This window comes from Salvelinus alpinus, chromosome 31 (assembly GCF_045679555.1).
Source record: "Salvelinus alpinus chromosome 31, SLU_Salpinus.1, whole genome shotgun sequence".
Taxonomy (NCBI): domain Eukaryota; kingdom Metazoa; phylum Chordata; class Actinopteri; order Salmoniformes; family Salmonidae; genus Salvelinus; species Salvelinus alpinus.
In genome coordinates, this window is record NC_092116.1 from 15,457,682 (window position 1) to 15,483,659 (window position 25,978).

At 43.1% G+C, this 25,978-nt stretch overlaps 3 protein-coding genes across 6 annotated transcripts; 1 reads left to right on the top strand and 2 right to left on the bottom strand.

Moving 5' to 3' along the window:
* Window positions 1-3,002: 3,002 nt before the first annotated feature.
* LOC139561387 (prostaglandin D2 receptor 2-like) lies at window positions 3,003-9,150 on the top strand. Of its 2 annotated transcripts, XM_071378441.1 has the most exons (3): window positions 3,003-3,139; window positions 5,320-6,600; window positions 7,448-7,583. In XM_071378441.1, exon 2 carries the CDS (start codon window positions 5,385-5,387, stop codon window positions 6,558-6,560), a length of 1,176 nt encoding a protein of 391 aa, XP_071234542.1. In that variant the 5' UTR covers window positions 3,003-3,139; window positions 5,320-5,384; the 3' UTR covers window positions 6,561-6,600; window positions 7,448-7,583. The 2 variants fall into 2 exon arrangements, with proteins under 2 accessions (XP_071234542.1, XP_071234541.1); XM_071378440.1 differs by having other exon boundaries at window positions 5,320-9,150.
* LOC139561388 (G-protein coupled receptor 4-like) lies at window positions 9,134-11,019 on the bottom strand. Its single transcript, XM_071378442.1, has 2 exons — window positions 10,286-11,019; window positions 9,134-9,998 (listed from the first exon to the last, which is right to left on the bottom strand). Exons 1-2 carry the CDS (start codon window positions 10,870-10,872, stop codon window positions 9,602-9,604), a joined length of 984 nt encoding a protein of 327 aa, XP_071234543.1. The 5' UTR covers window positions 10,873-11,019; the 3' UTR covers window positions 9,134-9,601.
* Window positions 11,020-12,187: 1,168 nt separating this feature from the next.
* ugt5g1 (UDP glucuronosyltransferase 5 family, polypeptide G1) lies at window positions 12,188-24,718 on the bottom strand. 3 transcript variants are annotated; one of them, XM_071378437.1, is made up of 2 exons: window positions 24,649-24,718; window positions 12,188-14,407 (listed from the first exon to the last, which is right to left on the bottom strand). In XM_071378437.1, the coding sequence occupies exons 1-2, from the start codon at window positions 24,711-24,713 to the stop codon at window positions 12,766-12,768; spliced, it is 1,707 nt and encodes a 568-aa protein (XP_071234538.1). In that variant the 5' UTR covers window positions 24,714-24,718; the 3' UTR covers window positions 12,188-12,765. The 3 variants fall into 3 exon arrangements, with proteins under 3 accessions (XP_071234538.1, XP_071234540.1, XP_071234539.1); XM_071378439.1 differs by lacking the exon at window positions 24,649-24,718 and adding an exon at window positions 23,395-23,510; XM_071378438.1 differs by lacking the exon at window positions 24,649-24,718 and adding an exon at window positions 23,283-23,456.
* Window positions 24,719-25,978: the final 1,260 nt, after the last annotated feature.

Genomic DNA, 25,978 nt, shown 5'->3' on the forward strand with positions numbered 1-25,978 from the left:
CTAAGAATAGAATAAGCCCCATTTCTTACTCTTAAGTATTACAATACGTTTTTAACACAAACCTGGAACATCAGTGTTCTCACAGCCACAAGTATTGAGTGCGTTAAATTGGGTTGAGGTGTCTACTGGATTGTGTTGCCCCCTTTTGGTCAAACTGTCTGTTTCTGTGTAATGGAATGAGAGCAGAGCACTGATTATTTCAAATAATGAATTCAGTTGTGCATGCCTGCATGTGGGATTAAGAGACCGATTGAGCACTTAATGTATTGTTTGTGTGAAACGTATACCTCACTCGTGTCTACTGTATCTCCCTCTTTTGGCTCCCTGTATCCCTATGTCTTTCTGGTTGGGGAGAATGTTGACGTGTGTTTGTGTATGCTAGTAGTACTGTTTAGGTACTGTCAACTCTTCACTCTGTCAGGTTGTCTCTGGTCTTCTCACTCATGTTCTGATGGCAATAAAGGACTTTTCATTGTTTGATACATTTTTACGTATTTGTCCCTTTGGCTAAATCAGGAGTCGCTGAAATACAAAAACCTCCCCTACTGATAACCAAGTATTAACTGTTATCACTCATCTGATGACAGTAACATAGATTGCATAGTCTAGATTAAATGCAACCTTTTAAAATTCTACATTTCTCTATTACAGCAGCCTACGCTGATAATGTTTCTACAAACACAGAGCTAAACCCTCATTTCAGTCCTCCTAATATCGTCACAGAGCATTTAGCTCTAGTTCAGTGTTCTCCAACCTTGTTCCTGAGGGGCTACTGTCCGGAGATTAGGCTGAAACCCTAATCTAGCGCACTTCATTCTAATAATTAGCTTGTTGATAAGCGGAACCTAGTTAGTTCCAACTGGGTTCGGATTGAAAACCTACAGAAGGATAGTGCTCCAGGAACAGGGTTGGCGAGCCCTGTTCTAGAGTGACTCATGGCTGATCCAGAGGCAGCAGGGCACCCTGGGTCAAATTGCACCTTATCCCCTATATGCCTCAAACTCCGCTCTGGACCTTGAAGCCAGTTCCACTGCATATTTTTGTAACCCCTCTTATCAGGGACTGATTTACACCTGGTCCAGGTGTGTGCAGTTAATTGTCAGGTATAATTATTCATGAAAATTTGTCTAGCCCGAAGGTTGAAAAACGTCTGACGTCCCAGATATGAGTAAAGTAGGTTGTGTGTTACACACTACCTCCTATACGTTTTGATTTATAGCATTTAGGTTGGAGACCGTCATTAGTCCACCAGGGGGCAAGTGTACTAGAGTGAGTTGACAGTTTATCTGAGGCTCTCAGAGGAAGGAAGAGGTACACCACTGTCTCAACATATTTTGCAATCAGTCCGTACACCCGTTTGAAAAACATTGGCTGCTAGTCTTTGACATTTTAATGTAGTTGTCGTTAATATGTGTATAAATTGTGAATCAAAACTGATAAAAATTTAAACAAATGGGTGGCACAGGATCTGATGGACAGGACTGAAAGTACGCTGTTGTAACTCACACATCAGTGTGGACTAGTGCTACATTCCAAATGTCACCCTATTGCTCTGGTCAAAACTAGTGCACTTTGTAGTGAATAGGGTGCCATTTGGGACAGAACCTGGGAGAACCTCTCAACCCAACTTCTGTGTTCTCTGTTCAGTTTAGCATGAAACCAGTGTTCTCAGCAAGGTCTCATAGACTAGACGTAACATAGTAAATGTAAATCCTTGACACAAGTTAGTATGAATTTTTATTAAACATTTGGTACGTTTGGTATAAGATCTATGGTTACTTCAGGCAAAAATGGAAGTTGGGTGGTTGGCTGGGCGTATAACATGAATGTCTAGCAACCCAAAGGTTGTGAGTTCGAATGTTGTCACGGACAACTTTAACATTTCAGCTAATTTTCAACTATAACTTTTTTAGCTACTTTGCAACTACTTAGTGTGTTAGCTAATCCTTCCCCTAACCTTAACCCTGTAACATATCATACTAAATAGTGTTTGGGATTTACATACAGAATAATACGAATTGCTCTTTGACCAGGTTGGTGTTCTTCAATACCCAGGTATGGATTGGGATCCCCAGAGAAATAGCCTCAGGCATTACTAACACCCCAGCCCATTTTTCTCCTTGAGGTTCCCAGACTGGCCCATTATTAGCACTATGGCCAGTCTGTTTCTGGAAACACCCAAATAGTATTCTAACTAGACCCTTATCAATCTATAAGAACAGAATATATTTTCCACAGTCACTAAATTAGATTTCTTTTGAGATATCATTTGAAATGTTTTATGTTGCTGTGCCTTAGTACCAAAAGCCTATGTTGAGTGGAATCATTTGCATTCCCTATGCAAAGATAGGCTACCTTTTTTTTTTTGAACTGCAGGCAATAAACCGCAGATGGACAATGGCACATCACATATCTTGCCCGAGAGAACTTTGAATTTCCTGTTCTACAGAACCTGTCACTGACGCAAGTCTAATTAGTGATGCAATTGTTGTGCTTGGATTATTGTTTTACTGTCAGTGATGCTTTGCCATACATACCATGCATGCAAGTGGAAACGGGTTGAGAAAAGAGTAGTTATTTTGTGTGAATTGACGCTTTCTCACTCGTTGAAGCAAACAATGGGTGACTCACGTCTGAAGTTTCCCCATCGACACCACAGCTGAGTGTGGTATTCAAGCATATTTTTTGTGGTCGTCAGTAATCTCTTAATCAGCACGGCAAAGAAACAGCTTGTGTGTGAGAGAGAAATATAATGCATCAATAGAGTCGCAGAGCATATCAAAACCATAAGATTGCATTAAGGAATGATGATATGAACTGCTTTATCCCCAGGTCCACTTAATTTTTTTTTTTGATTTTACACATTTTGGGTTAGGTTGAGGTCCTTTTAATTTGTTTCTTCTGAAACTTCTTCCTCGGCCATATCACCAATAATCAGTAGTCAGTGTATTAACAAGGCCAGATAAACTTATCTTTAATCTGTCAAATGCTTTTCATCCCCAGTTCAACTGACTAGTGGGTGTAACTCCAGGCGTGTCAGTGTGCTTGAATACCCACCAATCGTAACTACACTGATCACAACCAGGGCAGCAAGTCTCTCAACGTGGACTCAGCAGTGGAGAGAAAATTCTCAGCTAAGGTGCGTTTTTATTTGTAATCCATTCAAAACTATTTTGGAATTTAGAATCATTTTGTATGTGGACTACAAAGAGATAAGATCCAGAATAAATTACTCTAAGTTTTGGCTCTATTTTTCACTTTAACTGAGAAATGTAGGCGTACAAAAAAGCTTTCATGTAATTTTAGATAGGAGAGGAGGGATAGTTGAGCCCCCCTTGTTTCTCAGAAACCAAAATGTGTCGTTTGACCAAATATTTAGAAAGAGGTTATCATTTCACGGAGTCTGTGAAGGAAGAAACCACATGGAAAAAGCAGTAAGCTAGTTAGGTCCAAAAAACGGATTTTCAAAAGTCAAATGAATTTATTAGAAGTTATGTGATGCTTGTATCTAACCAAAGTAGATACTTTTATGATTGTTCTATAGATCCGTTGGGGTCTCTATAAGCTTCAATATGAAGTCCTAAACCTAGCATCCTTGTAGCTGTGTTTAAGTGCCTTAAAGTATCAGACCCCTTGACTTTTTCCACATTTTTGTTAGGTTACAGCTTTACTCGAAAATTGAAGAAAAAAAAAAAATACTCCTCAATCTACACACAATACCCCACAATGATAAAGCAAAACCCTTTTTTTTTTTTTTTTTGTAAATTAAAAAATAAAATAACACTGAAATATCACATTTACATAAGTATTCAGACTCTTTACTCAGTACTTTGTTGAAGCACCTCTGGCAGTTATTACAGCATCAAGTCTTCATGGGTATGATGCTACAAGCTTGTCACACCAGGCTGTAACGTAACAAAATGTGGAACACGTCAAGGGATCTGAATACTTTCCGAAGGCACTAAAGTCCAAATGTTTGCCTTGGGGTAAGTTGAGCCAATGGTTGAGCAATTTTTTTCTTCCCAGGCGTAATGCAATTAATTATCGCTGGGATATGAGGTAACAACATTGCCTAGTCTATGTTAGAAGTGTAAAAAAATTAAAATAAGTACAAAGTGTTTGTTAGGTGTTAAGCCTGTGTTTAAAAATGCTTAAAATATGTTGTATGTTGAAGGCATACTGCAAACCGCATGCGTATCTGCGAGCAACTTCATACTGGACATGGAGACATGAGAATGGTATCCATGAGTTAAATGGCCTCATTGCCAAAATGTCAAAGTATCCCTTTAAAAGACAAAGTGATTGTGTTGAACTGTGTTTGGGAAAAAAAGATAGACAGGGTTTTAAAAGGATTTTGTAGGTGGCTTAACTTACCCTGTCCCGCAGCTCAATTTACCCCATACCCGGGATAAGTTGTGCCAAAAGACCACCTTTTTTGGACAAGCTATGTTTTCAAAACTGTTATGTTTACATAAATTCAGAGTTTTTTTCCATGGATACACAACATCCTGAAATATATGTAGATATCTTTATTTCCCCTGACAGAGTGATGCTGAATGTAAAAACTGGCTCAACTTACCCCACTCTCCCCTACTATGGGGTACATTTCCATCAACAAACACAACGTTCTGTACTAGGAGACTAGCAAAGAGCTAGAACAGAAGTTGCCTATTTGTACAATGGCTTTCACATATATAGACAAGGCAAACTTGCACAGAGGATGTGGAGAGAGTGAGAGAGTGAGACAGAGAGATAAGCCATCTCTCGCTCTTAACCATTTGAGATGGTAGTGGCAGTTGAACAGTTTCAGGCAAACTTGACACTTCAGTCGTGTTAGACAGAAACCACCATGGCTAATAATCGGAAACAATTGCCAGTTTGGAGATGGCTTTTACGATTTATTAAAGCGTCAGGAAGCGAGGCAGAGAAGTAGAGGCATGCTAAGAACGTTCTCTGAAGGTTTTTGCTAACGTATATTCAGTAGAATGTTCCCCAAACTGGGTCCTGGGGTCCCCCCTGGGTGCACGTTTTGTTTTTTGCCCTAGCACTACACAGCTAATTCAAATAATCAAAGCTTGATGATCAGCCGATCTCCTGACAACTGATACAAAGGAATGTTCTTGCAACATTCTCATGAAACATGTCTAGAACATTAATATTTTATATTCTGCGAACACGGCAACCATGTTCTGTGTATGTTTGGTGTAACGTTGATGGAATATTCTCCTAAATTTCAATCATGCTGTAACTCTGAATTTCCAAGATACGGAATGAATAGAGTCCTAATTCGTAATGCCTCTTTGCCTTGTTTCTTTGCAGTGTTGTACACAGGAATTCAGAGCCAAAGTGGATAAAGTGTCAGAAGCAGAATCTCAACTGTCAAGATGACCAATTCTAGCAGCAGGCCCGGCTACTGCCCTCTCATCCAGGCCATGGTGAACGCCAGCGTACCCTCCAACTCCTCGGCTGAGGTGGGGGCTCTGAGCCTGGCCACGGTGTGTCTCCACGGCCTGGTCTCCTCCTTCGGCATCCTGGAGAACATCCTCATCTTGGGGGTCGTGGGTTTCCGTGTCCGCCGTACCGTCATCAGCGTGTGGATCCTCAACCTGGCTGCCTCGGACCTCCTGGCCACGGCGTCACTCCCCTTCTTCACCATCTTCCTGGCCCGCGGAGCCACCTGGACCCTGGGCACCACCTTCTGCAAACTCCACTCCTCCGTCTTCTTCCTCAACATGTTCGTCAGTGCCTTCCTGCTTGCGGCCATCTCTCTGGACCGCTGTCTGGTGGTTCACAAGCCCGTCTGGGTCCACAACCGGAGGAACGTGCGGCTGGTCGGCAGGGTATGTGGAATCATCTGGGCCCTGGCTGTGCTCTGTACGGTACCGTACTACCTATTCCGGGATACTATTCATCGGCATGACGGGCGGATCATGTGTTACTATAACTACGCCCAGTATCTCCCTGTTAGGGAGTTTGACCTAAAAGAGCTGTGTGAGGCACGCCAGGATGCCCTGGCCTTCTCTAAGCTCCTCCTGGCCTTCATTCTTCCCCTGGTGGTCATTGTGTGGAGCTATGTCTCAGTGACCATTAGTATCGCGCGGCGTGGCCGCAACCGGCACCCTTTCCGCTTCGTTAGACTAGTGGTAGCGGTGTTGATGAGCTTTGTGGTCTGTTGGGCTCCATACCACGTCTTCAGTGTCCTGGAGGCTGTAGCTCAGTATCGACCCTCCCTCCGGGGCCTCGTGGCCAGCGGCCTGCCCCCCACCGCCAGCCTAGCCTTCCTCAACAGTGTGCTAAACCCCATCCTCTATGTGTTCAGCTGCCCGGACCTGTGCCATAAGATCAGACAGTCCCTTGCGGCAGTAATGGAGAGCGTGCTGGCGGAGGACCTAGGGGAGTGGTCACGGCGACAAAGCACGCAGAGATCTTCCATCAGTACCTCAGAGCTACTGCTGAGGGGGAGGCGGTCCCTCAACAATGCCCCCAGCCTGAGAGGAAGAGACTCCAGGGCGGAGGAGGAGGTGGCACAGAAGACGAAGGAACCACACCCTGCTAACTGAGGTGGTGTTGTGTCAATGACGGTTCCGGTGCCAAAGCCAGGTTCGCGTCTAGGTTCTGCAACAGTGGGATACATAATGATCCATTTATAAATCATTGCATTTTGAATCTGTGTTATGTACAGCATACACTCAGAAGGATTAAGGGATATATCTTGTGTGTTTTGCAATGGTTTCAGTAGTGTTAAACCAAAGGCTCAGCAATGTGCTAGTATGCTTTTATATTTGCTTGTTGCTTTTTTACGGTACCCATTCCAAGTAGGCTCTGATGCACCCCTGTTCAATTGCAGACTTGCCTGCTAATGTAAATGGTGACCCACTGGTCTCGCTCTTAGTTATTGATGGGAAAAGTCCACTGGGGCAGACATGCTTGACCCATGTCTTCTACGACTTGCTGTACATATGATTGTGGAATCCTTGACACATATATTTTTAATCTATCCATTCTCTTGGGTATTATTCCTAAGGTGTGGAAGGTGGCCCTTGATCTCCTGCTCCACAAAGGTGGTGATCCCTGCTATCTTTGTAATTATCACCCAATCTCAAAACTTTCATGTCTAGCGAAGATATTAGAAGTCTCTGTAAATTCTCAGCTGCTGTCCTTTTTTAGATGGAAAATCTATTCCGAATGCTCACCAGTCAGGCTTTAGGCCAGGACAGAGCACCATCTTGGCTGCTTTATATGGTTAACGCACTAGACAGGAAACTGCACTGCACTGCCCTTTATATTGATCTGTTGAAAGCATTCGATATGGTTGATCATGCACTCCTGCTACGGAGGCTATCCGAAATTTGTATAGACCAACTGGCCTGTAGCTGGTTCAAAAATGATCTGCACGACAGAAGTAAACACCTTCCTAATATTGATTTGCACGCTCTTTTGCCCTCAGAACAGCCTCAATTCGTTGGGGGATGGATTCTACAAGGTGTCAAAGCGTACCACAGGGATGCTGGCCCATGTTGACTCCAATGCTTCCCACAGTTGTGTCAAGTTGGCTGGATGTCCTTTGGGTGGTGGACTATTCTTGATACACACAGGAAACGGTTGAGCATGGAAAAACCCATCAGTGTTGCAGTTCTTGACACAAACCGGTGTGCCTGGCACCTACTACGATACTCCGTTCAAAGGCACTTAAATCTTTTGCTTTGCCCATTCACCCTTTGATTGGCACATATACACAATCCATGTTTCAATTGTGTCAAGGCTTAAAGATCTTTCTTTAACCTGTCTCCTCCTCTTCATCTACACTGATTGAAGTGGGTTTAACAAGTGACAGCAATAAGGGATCATAGCATTCACCTGGTCAGTCTGTCATGGAAAGAGCCGGTGTTTGTAATGTCTTGTACACTCAGTGTCTGTCTGCTGATGTAGTTCAGTCAAATTTTTTTTTTACATAACCAAGGAGTGCCACAAGGCTCAATACTATGCCTTTTACTGTTCACTATTTACATTAATGTTTGTCCCTGAATAATAATAATAACGGGCTTACATCTCTATGCGGATTCGTTATTTAATCATGTGCCCCATCAGTGCAGCAGGCCGTTCGCGACCCTCGGCTTTGATTCAATTCAAGAATCGCTCACCGATCTTAAATTAGTGCTAAATGTTGATAAAACCAAGTTTTTTTTCTTCAGGTATTGTGAAATTGATCCTAAAGACCTGCGTATCTGTACCTTGAGAGGAGCACAAATTGAGCTAGTTCCCCATTGTAAGTCTCTACGGTGCCTTCGGAAAGTATTCAGACACCTTGACTTTTTCCACATTTTGTTACATTACAGCCTTATTCTAAAATGGATTAAATAAAACAAATCCTCTGCAATCTACACACAATACCTCATAATGACAAGGCAAGAACAAGTTTGTAGAATTTTGGGCAAATGTATTGAATAAAAAAACAGAACTTGTTTACATAAGTATTGAGACCCTTTCCTATGAAACTTGAAATTGAGCTCAGTTGCATCCTGTTTCCATTGATCATCCTTGAGATGTTTCTACCACTTGATTGGTGTCCATTGTGGTAAATTCAATTGATTGGACATGATTTTGAAAGGCACACGCCTGTCTATATAAGGTCCCACAATTGACAGTGCATGTCAGAGCAAAAACCAAGCCATGAGGTTGAAGGAATTCCCTATGGGGGGGCTGAGACAGGATTGTGTCAAGGCACAGATCTGGGGAATCGTACCAGAAAATGTCTGCACCATTAAAGGTCCCCAAGAACACAGCCTGGCCACATTGAGCAATTGGGGGAAAAGGGCCTTGGTCAGGGAGGTGACCAAGAACCCAATGGTCACTCTGACAGAGCTCCAGAGTTCCTCTGTAGAGATGGGACAACCTTCCAGAAGGACAGCCATCTCTGCAGCACTCAACCAATCAGGCCTTTATGGTAGAGTGGCCGACGGAAGCCACTCCTCAGTAAAAGGCACATAAAGACTCTGACTCTCAGACTGTCTGTTTTAGTCTCTGGAGTATGTGTTTGTAAATATGTTTTGGTGTCTGGTGTATGTTTAGTTTGTCTGGTTATGATAAGCTCTTTTGGAAAGATATTTTGGAGTTTCTCATACAACTTAATAAATAAGGTATTTAAAATGACTTTATTTACTGCAATAAGCAAGTAATCAAGACATATTTGACATTATTATTGATATCCACTGATAGTCATTCATATGGCTGTATACTCTGAGGCAGCTATTGCAGTGCATTAAAAGTTAGAGATGACTGTCAGCAGAAAGGTGAAGCAGATGGAACACCGTTTCCAATGTCAGCCAACAGCATACATAATCTCCCCACTAGGTGGCACAATCGCTGCTTTTTTCCATCACCAATTCTCAGCAGCCAAACCAGTGGAGTCAGTTCCTTGAGCAAGTCTATGAAAACACTGCATTGTAGTGTATGGCTGGTGTCACCACAAAATGTTTCCTCTCCTCTCGACTTCAAGACCATCAAAGAACAAGAAACGGGTAACATAATACAGTTTATCCAGATTCTTCTTCCTTAGAATCAAAGGAACAGGAAACTCAAAAACGTGTCCAATCCAGTCTCTCTACACACTGTCACTCTGATCAGGATGCCCCCGGAGACTGAGTCTGACCTGTTTGGGGGCTGTGTGCCCCTGTCCCAGACAGGGCGTCAGTGACTTGCGGAGCTCCAGACGGGCGTCATGACACAGGAAGATGTAGAACAGAGGGTCCAGCAGGGTGTTGAGGCTCGTCAGGCCGTAGCACAGCCGGTAACATAGGAAAATGGACCGCTCCAACTCACAGGGGTCATCTGTGAGGAGCAAGGAGACAAAACGGTACCCCCCGACGAGGTGGTAGGGTCCGAAGACGACGATGAAGATGACAGTGATGACAATGAGGATGCCTGTGATTTTGTGACGGCCCTGGTTGGAGACGGATGGCGAGTGTTGGAGAGTCACGCCTATACGGGCGGAAGTGTAGCTGTAAGGGGAGGGTGCGGGAGAGAGATACAGAGGCCAAGGTCAAAGGTCATGTCAGGTAAATATGTTAGATGTGACTTTTTAACAAGACTCCTCTCATTGACACATCCTTTTGCATGTAATGTGACATGTTAATATAAAGGTGTTTATAGTGTTCACTTCATATTTATCAAAGCATTATCGACGGACACATGTAGATGCAGAGTGCAGGCCATACTCCTCCATTTCTTTATGCAATCACACATAACATGTCAGCCAAGCATACTTCATACTCAGTTTCCCACTCACCCCAGTATACCACAGGGCAGCAGGAACCCCATGACAACCGTAGCAATCTTAAAGTGAGCATATCTGAGGCTGACGGGGTACTGCTCCAGACACAACAGCCTCTCCGCATCAAACACTGACGGAAGAAGCCCGCCCAAACAGAACAGAAAGGTCAGTGTCCAGACCGCCACCCCCAATACCGCCGCCACCCGCACGGTCCGAACGCCACGACTACTCAACGGGTGTACTATCGCCAGGCAACGGTCCAGTGCGATGATACAGAGGAACACCACGCTAGCGTAGACGTTGACGTAGAAGACATAGCCCACAAACTCGCAGGCGGGGCGGCCGTAGGGCCAGCGGTGCGCCCCCTGGAGATAGAGGATCCAGAGAGGGAGGGTGAGGAGCTGGAGGAGGTCAGAGAGCAGCAGGTTGAGGATGTAGACCAGCTGACAGCCACCCCCACCGGACCGGCCCAGTTGGTACAGTCCCCAGAGGGACAGCAGGTTGCAAGGGAGACCCAGTGAGAAGGCCAGGCTGTAGATGTAGGTGAGACCAAGTGTGTCGGTGTTCAGGGGGAGGTTGCAGCTGTCATTGCTGTTGGACATGATCTCTGACAGTCTCTGGGTGAGGAGGGATACCCTCAAAGTCCTTTGACAAGAAACCAGGTACTACAGTACACAGGTGCTTATTTCACCCTCTGGTGCAAATGTATATTCCCAGAGAGAGACAGTGGTGTGACAGTCTCTGGATTTATATCCATTCAATTCATTCATAAATGCAATACTTCTGATAGAAAATGTGGAAATAGATGCACTTGACAGAGGAAGTATTCTAATCCAAATCATTCATAAAATCTATAAATTCATATGCATGTGATCTGTCCGTATTGTTTCTATTGGCTCCCAGAGTCAGGTGTCCATCACGCAAATTTCATTCTGCTAGGATCCAGTGATCTCAAATCCTGGTGGAAAACCTGAGGAGGACAAGGATGAAGATGATAGGAGGATCATGACAACATTAGTACAACATTTCTACAACATTAAATCAGAACATTACACAAGCATGTACAGTATTGTTACACAAACATTATGCCAACAGTTGCATTGGAGCATGAGATTAAAGTGAAACCCATACAACTAAAGCATAAAAAAGAGAATTTAAAAAAAATTGCCCAAGAAAACTCACCTCACCCATACAGCTCTAAAATCCATGCAGTAGAAATTGTTCCACAAACCTCTTCTTCCCTCCAGCTGCTTGGTGTACAACACAAAGTGACTGTGTCTGCTGCTGAAGGAACACAGCGTCTTAATCCTCAGGGCCTTGTCTATTCTCTGATTGTTACCCTGGACAGGAAGCCCACTTTTCCAGGCTTTAAGGGCAACATCCTGAGAACCGCAGGAGAACCCCTTTCTTTTCCTGAACAAAAACACTCACTCCTCTCCCCACTCTTTCTCCCTCTTCCCTCGTTCTCTCACCGTTAGAGGAGGAAAAAAAGTGAGTGAGAAGGAGACTGGTTTTATGAGTGTAGGGAAGGAAGGGAAAAATTCTAAGTGCTTTATGGATAGTGTTCTTGTAACAATCTATGAATGTGTGACCATTTCATGGTTGGGGAAACTAAGGCAAAACATTTTAAGAAACAAATATTCTGTAACATAACATATTTCCCCTTTGTCTTCTCTTAAACAATGGATGCCTCTCACTGCGTGTGTGTGTGTTTCTGTGTCAGAAAGCAGAGATAACAGGCCACAGAGGCTATGTGATGAGAGGATCAGCCTCTGCGCCGGAGGAGGAAGCAACTGACAGGTTGAGATAACAGCCTCACAAAGAGACAGTGTAAATGCAACACACAACGCGCACCGCACACCACTCAACACTCAACAGAAAAAGGAGAGTGTGTAATGTTAATTGACTCTATTCGGATGACAATAATTACATCTTTATTGAGACTTCTTACTGGGGCTTTTAGGTGGAAAAGTATGAGTATGACATATATTTTTCCTTTGAACAAACATATTTGTTGACTGTGTACGACTGTGGTATACAGTATAGTCATAATTTACCCTAAGTTTACTTTGTAGCTCAGGCACAGGGAAAAGCTACAACTACACAATTCAAATTGTTTGAGGAGAATGGGAGTGTGAGACAATGTTGGCTAGGCTGTATTTTTAACACATGATATCATAGAGAGGAGAGTGTTATCTTTGTCATCTTGTACTTTCCCTCACCAGACTGAAATCCAATACGTAATCTGACAGTTCCAGGGCACCACATTCCCTAAGGCCAGTCTGAATATAAATAACTTTTCCTCAGTTTTTATTGAGTCATGTACTTCCCTTTTAATGTTATTATGTATTTATGGTGGATTTTTTGAATGTGTAAAAATTTTCTCAAGATTCGTTTGAGCAATTTTTAAAATCGTTGACGGAAAAGTGCCAATTGATGGTCAAATACGTACAACATCTAAAATAGCCATCTTGGCCCATCTTTAGATTCATGTCTCACTCCAGCTTGGTCTTCCTCCTGGAGCTCCTGCAGCACAGCCTGCTGCAGACATAGACTGATGCCCAGAGAGAGGCCCCGCTGAGGGCCAGGAGCAGCGCCGCCACGTCCAGGCTGTGGTAGGAGTACCAGGGCAGGCTGTAGGCTTCGGTGCGCAGGTGGGACGCTCCACCGTTCCTCATCACGTACTCAATCCAGAAGGTGGCACTGGCGAGCGGGGACAGGGGCGTGTCGCGGTGCAGGCCAGAGAGCTTCTGCATGTTGTGGCGGTAGGACTTATTCTCCAGCACATCCCTTAGGGCCTCCAGAAAGTCCTCTGTGGTGAGAGTGGCGGCCTCCAGCACCCGTGCCACCCCGCGCACCTGCAGTCGCAGGACGTTGTCAAACTGGTCGAAGAGGAGCGGCAGGCCCAGCACAGGGACCCCGTGGTAGATGGCCTCATACAGGCCGTTGGTGCCTCCGTGAGCCACGAAGGCGCGGGTTTTGGGGTGGCCCAGGAGGTCGTTCTGGGGGAGCCAGTCCAGTAGCAGGGTGTTGTTCCCCAGGGAAGAGGGTCTTTCTCCCAGGAACCTCCACACCACCTTGTGGGGCAGCAGGGCAAAGGCTTGGGCCACCGCCTCGGTCACCTCCTTAGGCAGGGCGGACACCAGCGTTCCCAGAGACATGACCACCACCCCGTGCTCTCCAGAGCTCTGCATGAAGGCCTCCAGGTCAGCAGGAAGTGGCTCAGCTGGACGGCACTGGAAGCCCCCCACATAGACCACATTGGGCATGGTAGGCCGCGGGAACTCAAAGACAAAGTCCACCCGCATCAGCCACACGTCTGCTGAGCGCTGCATGGAGAGCAGGTCAGCACCAGGGGGGAAGTGACGTTGGAGCAGGTTGACGTAGAGTGGCAGGATGACCAGGTGCTCCTGGAGGAGGATGACCAGGTAACGCAGGAAGTTCTCTGTCCTCTGAAGGAGGTCCATATTATCGCTGAACAGGGAGTTGTACATCGGAACATAGGAGGGCAGCGTGGGGGCAACAGTCATGTGGGCCTCGCCTGCGTTGAGCCAGCGGACATTATAAACCATGGGCATGCCCAGGTATTGGGCCAGGAGCACTCCAGCAGGGAAGGCAGGGTCGGTGAGCATCAGGTCAAATCTGGACACCCTCAGTTTGGCGACGAGGACGGAGTCATCCAAGATGGTGGAGATCATGCAGAGTGCCTCGCTGTGAAACATCATCAACATGGCCGCCGTGTCCTTCTGCTGCTCCAGGAAACGGAGGACCGGTAACATCCTGCGGAGTTTCAGTGAGCGCTGCATCAGGATGGTGTAGAAGTCAGGACCCAGGTCCTCGCCCGCCGGAGGAGGAGCAGGGTTCACGGTGATAGAGGTGTAGACAGGGGAATTCTGGGGAATGTACCAGCTCTTGGCAGAGCGCAGCACGGTGAGGTTGTGACCTCTGGAGTGGAGCTCTCGGAGGATGACCTCCATGTTGAGCCAGTGGCTGCCATCCTCTGGGAAGACCAGGATTCTACCTCCCCGAATGCCGTTACTGTGGCAACCCCGAATGAAGACGAGGAGGAGGAGGAGGCAGAGGATTCGTCGAAGGACCACCGCTGTTCCACCGCACATGCCCATTACGTCATTGGAGCTGGGAACAAACAACAAGAAAATAACAACATGTTTGTTTACGATCTCAGGAAAATGTTCTCTCTTCTCTTCTCTACGATAGTATATGTTATATTTAGAAAAAGTATACAATAGAAATTGTTTGATTTTCATGAGCAGTTTTAGCATACAGAATGCAAGGACTGAGAAAGAGATTACAGGGTCTGACTATAAAGTAGCTTTATCGAGGTATTGTCTTTTCTGTACAAAATAAATTCCATAGTCGACATGTCAGCCTCTGCAATTGGCAGATGTCCAAATGTCCACTGGGTTATTATCTAAAGCTGTACATGCTGAATCCCTAGATAAAACTGTTATGAAGGAAGGGAGGGGGACATTTTCTGACATTGTGTGGAAACAGTATTCCCATGTTATGCTACTGTGAGAATGAAGCTTCAAGCCACACAGTAGATGCACGATATGATGTAATCTCAACGGAGTTGTCACCACTTCGTAACACTATGGACAGATTGGTTCCCTAAATTACATATAACTGTATGGTTTTTCAATCTGGATGAAATACAGAGATGAACTCAGTACAGTGCACCTTATCAGTCAATTTCCTCCACTCCCACGATATAGACCCTCTCCATTCACTGATACATCAGTACTGAATCAGTACAGGCATTACAAATACTACATGCTCAGTAGACACAGATACAGTGGGGCAAAAAAGTATTTAGTCAGCCACCAATTGTGCAAGTTCTCCCACTTAAAAAGATGAGAGAGGCCTGTAATTTTCATCATAGGTACACTTCAACTTTGACAGACAAAATGAGAAAAAGAAATCCAGAAAATCACATTGTAGGATTGTTAATGAATTTATTTCCAAATTATGGTGGAAAATAAGTATTTGGTCACCTACAAACAAGCATTGTTAATGAATTTATTTCCAAATTATGGTGGAAAATAAGTATTTGGTCACCTACAAACAAGCAAGATTTCTGGCTCTCACAGACCTGTAACTTCTTCTTTAAGAGGCTCCTCTGTCCTCCACTCGTTACCTGTATTAATGGCACATGTTTGAACCTGTTATCAGTATAAAAGACACTTGTCCACAACCTCAAACAGTCACACTCCAAACTCCACTATGGCCAAGACCAAAGAGCTGTCAAAGGACACCAGAAACAAAATTGTAGACCTGCACCAGGCTGGGAAGACTGAATCTGCAATAGGTAAGCAGCTTGGTTTGAAGAAATCAACTGTGGTAGCAATTATTAGGAAATGGAAGACATACAAGATCACTGATAATCTCCCTCGATCTGGGGCTCCACGCAAGATCTCACCCCGTGGGGTCAAAATGATCACAAGAACGGTGAGCAAAAATCCCAGAACCACACAGGGGGACCTAGTGAATGACCTGCAGAGAGCTGGGACCAAAGTAACAAAGCCTACCATCAGTAACACACTACGCCGCCAGGGACTCAAATCCTGCAGTGCCAGAAGTGTCCCCCTGCTTAAGCCAGTACATGTCCAGGCCCGTCTGAAGTTTGCTAGAGAGCATTTGGATGATCCAGAATAAGATTGAGAATGTCATATGGTCATATGGTCAGATGAAACCAAAATAGAACTTTTTGGTAAAAACTCAACTCGTCGTGTTTGGAGGACAAAGAATGCTGAGTTGCATCCAAAGAACACCATACCTACTGTGAAGCATGGGGGTGGAAACATCATGCTTTGGGGCTGTTTTTCTGCAAAGGGACCAGGACGACTGACCCGTGTAAAGGAAAGAATGAATGGGGCCATGTATCGTGAGATTTTGAGTGAAAACCTCCTTCCATCAGCAAGGGCATTGAAGATGAAACGTGGCTGGGTCTTTCAGCATGACAATGATCACAAACACACCGCCCGGGCAACGAAGGAGTGGCTTCGTAAGAAGCATTTCAAGGTCCTGGAGTGGCCTAGCCAGTCTCCAGATCTCAACCCCATAGAAAATCTTTGGAGGGAGTTGAAAGTCCGTGTTGCCCAGCAACAGCCCCAAAACATCACTGCTCTAGAGGAGATCTGCATGGAGGAATGGGCCAAAATACCAGCAACAGTGTGTGAAAACCTTGTGAAGACTTACAGAAAACGTTTGACCTCTGTCATTGCCAACAAAGGGTATAGAACAAAGTATTGAGATAAACTTTTGTTATTGACCAAATACTTATTTTCCACCATAATTTGCAAATAAATTCATTAAAAATCCTACAATGTGATTATCTGGATTTTTTTCTTCTCATTTTGTCTGTCATAGTTGAAGTGTACCCATGATGAAAATTACAGGCCTCTATCATCTTTTTAAGTGGGAGAACTTGCACAATTGGTGGCTGACTAAATACTTTTTTGCCCCACTGTACTACACAGTACACACCACAGGAGGTTGGTGGCACCTTAATTGCTGAGGGTGGGCTTGTGGTAATGGCTGGAGCGGAATAGGCAGAATGGTATCCAATACATCAATATGCCATTCCATTCACTCCGTTCCAGCCATTATTATTAGCCGTCCTCCCCTCAGCAGCCTCTACTGGTCCACACACCCTTTAGCTTTGGCCATTTAGCTAGATCTGGGTTGCATTAATTAGGGCACACACTGCAGCAAAACGTTTTGCAAAGGAAAACGAAAACAAGCGTTTCTAATTGAGCAAGTCCAGATAGTGCCTCCTTGTTTGAGGCTGTTTTGTTGCATTTGGTGCCTAATGAAAAGGACATTGGTGCAATGGCATCACATCTCAGGGGCTGAAACCCTAGATAGAGCCTGACTCTACACTGTGCTCCCACCAGGATCTGCAGAACCCGTCCTGTCTGGACGGGTGCAGCAGACACTGGACATGGGTGACCTGACCTGGAATGTTTATTACAGCGATGTGCAATCAGTTTATTCAGGGTAGGCATTGGTTCCCTTGTGATAATCTAATGATTATGATTCTGGGGATTTTATGCTAAAAATCTAAACATTTGCTAAACCTGCAACAAAACTTCAGGAAAGGCCCCAAGGTATTCATGTCTTTCTTTCTATCCATTCAAATCCTTGACACACACAGCCATTCCTGACTCCAGTCACTGCCTTGCATGCTTTTGCTTAAACATGTTGTGTGGGTATTGACTGGGCTGTGCATATTTGGGCGTGTCTACATATTTTGGCGCTCGCATCCCTTGAATTGAACAAAGTTAGCTACAGTTGAAGTCGGAAGTTTACATACACTTAGGTTGGAGTCATTAAAACGCATTTTTCAACCACTCCACAAATTTCTTGTTAACAAACTATAGTTTTGGCAAGACGGTTGGGACATCTACTTTGTGCATGACACAAGTAATTTTTCCAAAAATTGTTTACAGACAGATTATTTCACTTATAATTCACTGTATTGCAATTCCAGTGCGTCAGAAGTTTACATACACTAAGTTGACTGTGCCTTTAAACAACTTGGACAATTCCATGAAATGATGTCATGGCTTTAGAAGTTTCTGATAGGCTAATTGACATCATTTGAGTCAGTTGGAGGTGTACCTGTGGATGTATTTCAAGGCCTACCTTCAAACTCAGTGCCTCTTGACATCATGGGAAAATCAGCAAAGACCTCAGAAAAAAAATGTAGACCTCCACAAGTCTGGTTCATCCTTGGGAGCAATTTCCAAATGCCTGAAGGTACCACGTTCATCTGTACAAACAAATGTACGCAAGTATAAACACCATGGGACCACGCAGCCGTCATACCGCTTAGGAAGGAGACGCAATCTGTCTCCTAGAGATGAATGTACTTTGGTGCGAAAAGTGCAAATCAATCCCAGAACAACAGCAAAGGACCTTGTGAAGAAGCTGGAGGAAACAGGTACAAAGTTTCTATATTGTGATTATTATTATTTGACCATGCTGGTCATTTATGAACATTTGTACATCTTGGCCATGTTCTGTTATAATCTCCACCCGGCACAACCAGAAGAGGACTGGCCAGCCCTCATAGCCTGGTTCCTCTCTAGGTTTCTTCCTAGGTTTTGGCCTTTCTAGGGAGTTTTTCCTAGCCACCGTGCTTCTACACCTGCATTGCTTGCTGTTTGGGGTTTTAGGCTGGGTTTCTGTACAGCACTTTGATATATCAGCTGATGTAAGAAGAGCTATATAAATAAATTTGATTTGATTTCCAAAGTTGTGGCGAAATGGCTTAAGAGACAAAAGGAAAATGGGGTGCCCCTCTCTCGCGCGCAGGAAATATTCAGAGGACACCTGACTACTTTTGAAAAAAATCGCTCATTTTTCAAAATAAAAGCCTGAAACTATGTCTAAAGCTTGGTCACAGCCTGAGGAAGCCATTGGAAAAGGAATCTGGTTGATACCCCTTTAAATGGAGGTTAGACGGGCCAGGGAACACAGATTTAAAAACAGAAATATCACTTCCGGGTTACATTTTCTCAGGTTTTCGCCTGCAGAATAAGTATTGTTATACTCAGAAAATATTTTGACAGTTTTGGAAACTTTGGAGTGTTTTCTATCCTAATCTGTAAATTATATGCATATTCTACGATCTGGGCCAGAGAAAATGTCCGTTTACGTTTTGGCACGTTATTTAAAAAAATATATATATATTCTGACCCCTAGCTCTAAGAAGTTAACGACAACAAAGTAAAGGTATTGGAGTGGCCATCACAAAGCCCTGACCTCAATCCTATAGAAAAGTTGCGGGCAGAACTGAAAAAGCATGTGCGAGCAAGGAGTCCTACAATCCCGACTCAGTTACACCAGCTTTGTCAGGAGGAATGGGCCAAAATTCACCCAACTTATTGTGGGAAGCTTGTGGAAGGCTACCCAAAACGTTTGACCCAAGTTAAACAATTTAAAGGCAATGCTACCAAATGCTAATTGAGTGTATGTAAACTTCTGACCCACTGGGAATGTGATGAAAGAAATAAAAGCTGAAAGAAATAATTCTCTCTACTATTATTCTGACATTTCACATTCTTAAAACAAAGTGGTGATCCTAACTGACTTAAGACAGGGATTTTTTACTTGGATTAAATGTCAGGAATTGTGAAAGCCAAATACATATAAACTTAGATAACGTGTATGTAAACTTCCGACTTCAACTGTAGCTAGCAGAAACAACCTGACAAATGGATGCCTCAAATCATTTTCAACGTTGGAATCATCATGTAATGTGCCCTTTGCAGGGTTCGAAGAGTGGAACATCAAATATAATGAAAGTTAAGACCAGACAGAGGCAGCATACAACACGTAGCTTATTTCATGACAGTCAAGGCAACCACCATCTCCCTCATTGCTAGCTGTCGGGCAGACGAACAGTGAGTACTGCACTGTAGACTTGTTTGAAATATCATAACAAATTCACAGTTTTTACCCTGACTTTTAGACATCTTGGGCATGTACTTTTGCTTTGTATATACAGTGGGAATGGGACTTCTCCAGCCACTTTATGGGTGCCTGAGCCTTGGCTTCTACAAAATGGATGTGACTAACTGCAGTACACCCATTCTACATGTGTGGCTTCCCTGCTGTGTGCATGCAGAATAAAATAATGGACATTTGCTTCTGTTGTCACTGAGAGGGAAGGACTGACAAATGGACTTCATTTAAAGGTAAAGGTAGACGTAAATCCATGTTCCTTTGCAATTTGTGGATTATGCTTCTGTTGAATCATGAGAATAGACAACATCCCTTTGAATGCATTTGATTTATCAAGCTAGAATTTCATTTTAATGGAACAGTTTTTTGACGCTTTGACCTGCATTTTTTTATCATTTAAACATTTTGACATGGAATATTTGTTCAAACCTTATTTATGATATAAAGTCCACTTGAAAAGTATTCATTTAGGTCTACCCTTCACTTTTTCCACATTTTGTTACGTTACAGCCTTGTTCTAAAATTGATTAAATAGATAAAAAATCCTCATCAATCTACACACAATACCCCATGACAAAGCAAAAAGAGGTTTTTAGAAATGTTTAAAAAAAAGATGTATAAAAGAAAATACATAATTTACATAAATATTCAGACCCTTTGCTATGAGACTCGAAATTGAGCTGAGGTGCATCCTGTTTCCATTTATCATCCTTGAGATATTTTTACAACTTGATTGGATTCCACCTGTGGTAAATTCCATTGATTGGACATGATTTGAAAGGCACACACCTGTCTATATTAGGTCCCAAAGTTGACAGTGCATGTCAGAGCAAAAACAAAGCCATGAGGTCAAAGGAATTGTCCGGTTGCCAAAAATGTCTGCAGCATTGAAGGTCCCCAAGAACACAGTGGCCTCCATCATTCATAATTGGAAGAAGTTTGGAACCACCAAGACTCTTCCTAGAGTTGGCCGCCCGGCCAAACTGAGCAATTGGAGGAGAAGGGCCTTGGTCAGGGAGGTGACAAAGAACCCGATTGTCACTCTGACAGAGCTCTAGAGTTCCTTTGTGGAGATGGGAGAACCTTCCAGAAGGACAACCATCTCTGCAGTACTCCACCAATCAGGCCTTTAAGGTAGAGTGGCCAGACGGAAGCCACTCCTCAGTAAAATGAACATGGCAGCCCGCTTAGAGATTGCAAAAAGGCACCTAAAGGACTCTCAGACCATGAGAAACAAGATTCTTTGGTCTGATGAAAACAAGATTGAACTCTTTGGCCTGAATTCTAAGCGTCACATCTGGAGGAAACCTGGCACCATCCCTACGGTTAAGCATGGTGGTGGCAGCATCATGCTGTGGGGATGTTTTTCAGTGGCAGGGGGAGACTAGTCAGGATCGAGGGAAAGATGAATGGAGCAAAGTACAGAGAGATCCTTGATGAAAACTTGCTCCAGAGCGCTCAGGACCTCAGGCTGGGGCAAAGGTTCACCTTCCAACAGGACAACGACCCTAAGCAGACAGCAGGAGTGGCTTTGGGACAAGTCTCTAAATGTCCTTGAGAGGCCCAGTCAGAGCCAGGACTTGAACCCGATCGAACATCTCTGGAGAGACCTGAAAATAGCTGTGCAGCTGACGTTCCCGATCCAACCTGACAGAGCTTGAGAGGATCTGCAGAGAAGAATGGGAGAAACTCCCCAAATACAGGTGTGCCAAGCTTGTAGTGTCATACCTAAGAAGACTCAAGGCTATAATCGCTGCCAAATGTGCTTCAATAAAGTACTGAGTAAAGGGTCTGAATACTTATGTACATTTTATATTTAAGTTTTTAATTTTAAATACATTTGCAAAAATGTCTAGAAACTAGTTTTTGATTTGTCATTATATTGTGTGTAGATTGAGGTGCAAAAAAATATTGAATCAATTTTAGAATAAGGCTGTAACAACAAAAATGTGGAAAAAGTGAAGGGGTCTGAATACTTTCCGAATGCACTATAAGAGTTTAAGCATATTTCACATAGTACAATTATTGTGTGTTTGCTTGCGCCGCACATTGGAATAATTGTAAATCAGTTGTGAAATGCTATGGAGTTTGCATTGTGAATTCTTCAGATGAAATGTGTCTATAAATTGGTCTTTTAGTGCCACCTATCAGTTGTAACTGTTGATGATACATTGGTCTATGACTGAGCTGAGTTGAGCAGTGTGTCAGAAGCCATCAGAGGCTATTGCTTGAGTATCTTGGCTACATTGGTATTTACATTTGGTGAGAATTGTTTGTCAATATCAGTTAATAATAGCCTATGTCACTATGGTTGTTGAAGTTATATGTTGTATGGTGAACTTTGTTTATTTGTGAGTAAATCTGGCTTTGATAATAGCCAGTGCTTACCCAGCTACTGACCTCACCACAGGTCATTGGTTAATCATGTTTATCTGCTGCCCGTCCCTGCTGCAAGACATCAGTTAGACTATAGAACACCATGTACTCAACCCAGTATCACAGATTATTGTGAAATAGACACAAATTGCTTATTGGAAATTCGTGACAGGCACATGAAAAAGTATATGTTTTGTGTAGTACACTTTTGTATACATTGCACAGATAAAGACATTAGGTTACTTATGACAGAAAAGATGGCTGTATAATGTGAACGTTTAGCAACCCAACGGTTGTGTGTTTGAATCTCATCACGGAAAACTTTGGCATTTTAGCTAATTATCAACTTTGCATTTACTTAGCATGTTAGCTAACCCTTCCCATAACCCTAACCTTAACCCTTTAACCTAACTCCTAACCTTAACACTAACCTTAACCCTTTAACTACTTAGCCAGCAGGTTACCTCACTTTAACCCCTAGCCTAGCTAACGTTAACCCCCTAGCTTTCCTAGCTAACATTAGACACCTAGCTAGCCTAGCTAACGTTAGCCACAACAAATTGAAATTTGTGTAATGTACACAAATGCATTATGAAGAAAGAAAATTGTGTAATGTTGGGATGAAAATTGTCTAATACACACGAAAAGTGGACTTTTTCATGTGCCTGTCACGAATTTAAAATAAGTAATTTGTGTCTATTTCACATTAAGCTGTTGATAGTCTGTTGATGTACAGGAGGTTTACACAGGGTTCTGAACTAGAATCCATCAGCATCAACTGGCTCCACTCTCACAGTATTCTGTGCATCATTTAGAAATTATTCCCCTCAATTCAGTATATTACTTTGGATGATTATTATGGTTGTGTGGTTATTTCATTATCTCTAAAAGTCATGGAGCGTCCAGCCTTTTATCATATTTTATGCTAATATCCAGTTGAAAAATGATCAGTTTAAAAATGTACATCTTTCCGTAAAGCAAAATGCATGCATGTTGGTTTCTTTTTGAAAGATTCTTATTCAAATATTTTTTACTACAACAATATATGGTAACTATGTGATGTTTTTGCCTAACAAGGCAATAGAAACTATGGTAATCCAAATTTACAAAACATATAGTGAGATACAATATATCTATCTCCTACCTCTTCAAGTGCACTCTCATCATATCAATGTAGCAGCAGTGTGCACGGATAGCCAGTCTCACTTTCACTGAGAAGCGCAGTTAGTGTTTAGTGAAAGACATGATAAACTCACTGTGACCTGTAACACAAAGACTGTCCGTGTCCCTTGTCCTCTTCCTCGTCGCTAGTTAATACACGAGATCCCAGATTGACTGTTTTTTATAATCAAGCATCACACCAACAAACAACCAACTAACTCCTCCTCTGAGTTAGATAAGGAAGATGAGGGAGGAATGCCGTGTTCGGACATCCTGGGGGACAGTTTGTATTCTAAGCAGCCGGGTAAAGAACATTGAGCTCCTCGCCCCCCACGGTGGAAGGGATTTGTAGGGTTGCCCATTTAATAAGAATCAACTTTGAGTGTTTTGTTTATTTCACATGGAAGCCATTAGAAAGCTTTTTATGGTTTTAACTGTTTCACTGAGAACCATTGTAGAAGTTGTAGACCATAAAGATGTTTAATTTATGCAGTTACTATATCTGTAGGCCTACTGGTACCTCAAAGATATGTGTACGCTGATTGAGGAAATGCAGTATGAAAGAAATTGAATTCCCAATTAATATTTAGTTACTATTTTACTAGATCCGTTCATTTTAGCATACTATATCACAATTTAGCAAGTCATAATTGAAGATCAAATTGTATGGAGGGGTATTTACAGACGTCGTTGAACTATCACTGCTAATGTCTGAGTCAGCCATCACGGTTATCCATTTCATGTTCAATAAAGTGCAAAGTTGTAAAAATGTTGTCAAGTCAAATTTGTGTCTTATGACTCACAGCTCTATTTCATCATCTATACACAGCAATGACTTAAATATCTAAGGAACAATGCCGTTTCAAAGTTAAATGTCTGACTGGCAAGATGTCTAAGATATTGCATACACAAATACCTTTTTCACTCTACTGAGCCAAGCTGAGCCAAGCCAAGCTGCACTGTAGGCCTACTTGCCAGGTTACGCGTCCACCATACTATAGTTACTGGAAAGGACAATGTGAAAAGAAAACATCCGAGCCAGCACAGTAGGGTTCAGTTTAGCATGATAGCAAACGTTAACACAGAGCAAAGAACAACATGGTTAAAGGTGACACAGGGTGTTGTTCTAAATGGACCTTGACCAACTATGCGCACAGCAGACTATGCGCACAGCAACAAGGACACTCCAGCCATGGACAGAAGAGCGAAACAGTACCTATGTGACGCCAAAATCTATGTGGAATCTCTCTAATTACTTTGTTCAACCCAACATCACATAGGTGAGACTTTCTGGTCAATTCTCTATACGAAAGAAATGTCAAAATGTACAAAACATGACATAGACTGACCAGGTAAATCCAGGTGAAAGTTTTGATCCCGTATTGATGTCACCTGTTAAATCCACTTCAATCATTGTAGATGAAGGGGAGGAGGCAGGTTAAAGGAGGCGTTTTAAGCCCTGAGACTATTGATACATGGAGTGTGTACTGTATGTGTGCCATTAAGAGAGTGAATTGCCAAGGTAAAAAATATTTTATTGCCTTTGAACCAGTGGAGGCTCCTCAGAGGAGGAAGGGGACGACCATCCTCCTCAGTGAATTTTATGAAAATAAAATAGTAAAACATTGAAAAAGTTATCCTTTCTAGATAAAACTACACTAAATATATTCACGTCACCAAATAATTCATTAAAACAGCCAGAGGACAGCTAGCTTCCGTCCTCCTCTGGGTACATTGACTTCAATACAAAACCTAGGAGGCTCATGGTTCTCACCCCCCTCCATATGACAACTTCCGGAGACATCCTCCAACCTAACAGAGCTCTTGCAGCATGAACTGACATCTTGTCCACCAAATCAAAGGATCAGAGAATTAATCTAGTACTGAAAGCATAAGCTACAGCTAACATGTGGTGATAACATGTGGTGAGTAGTTGACTTAAAGGGAGAGAAAGACAATGGTTTAACAGTTTTGAACAAATTCATTTATTCGAAAATGTATTCACTTTCACTTAACATGTACTTAGCTAGCAAATGCAGCTAGTTTAGGCACCCGGCTCAAACAGAGGGATGCTATGTTAGCTAGCTGGCTATGACTATCCAACACAACACTGGAACTCTTCCAAGTCAAGGTAAGCTTTTGGTTTGACAAATTTATTGCCACCGGGGCCTGCCGGTGTAACTGCTAAACTGCATACTGAACTGCTTACTGACTGTACACTAATGTTACTAGGTGATTGTAGTGGGTTTACTAACGTGTAAGTTCTATTAGATATGTTTACTATGATGTTACTTCAGCTATGGTGACAATGATGTAGGATGTGTGTAGCAGTTATGATATGGTTTTTTGCCTGGTCACATACAGCTGGTGTGTTGTGCATTGAAATCCACAAGCGAAGGGAAAAGGTGAGAGGAGGAGAGTGCATTGATGCGAGAAGGAATACAACGTGGCTGCTATGAAAGTGAACTGTGTTTACTTGTGATCAGGGGTGTATTCATTCCGCCGATTCTGTTGAAAACGTTTCTTAAACAGAAGCAAACGGAACGAAACGGGGATAAACATACCAGAATTTGTCCAATAGAAACACTTGTTTGCAACTGTTGGACTAATGATTTCACCCTAGATCAGCTAGATGCAGGCAAGAGTGTGCAAGGCGGTATTGAATGTGTCACTGTCTGT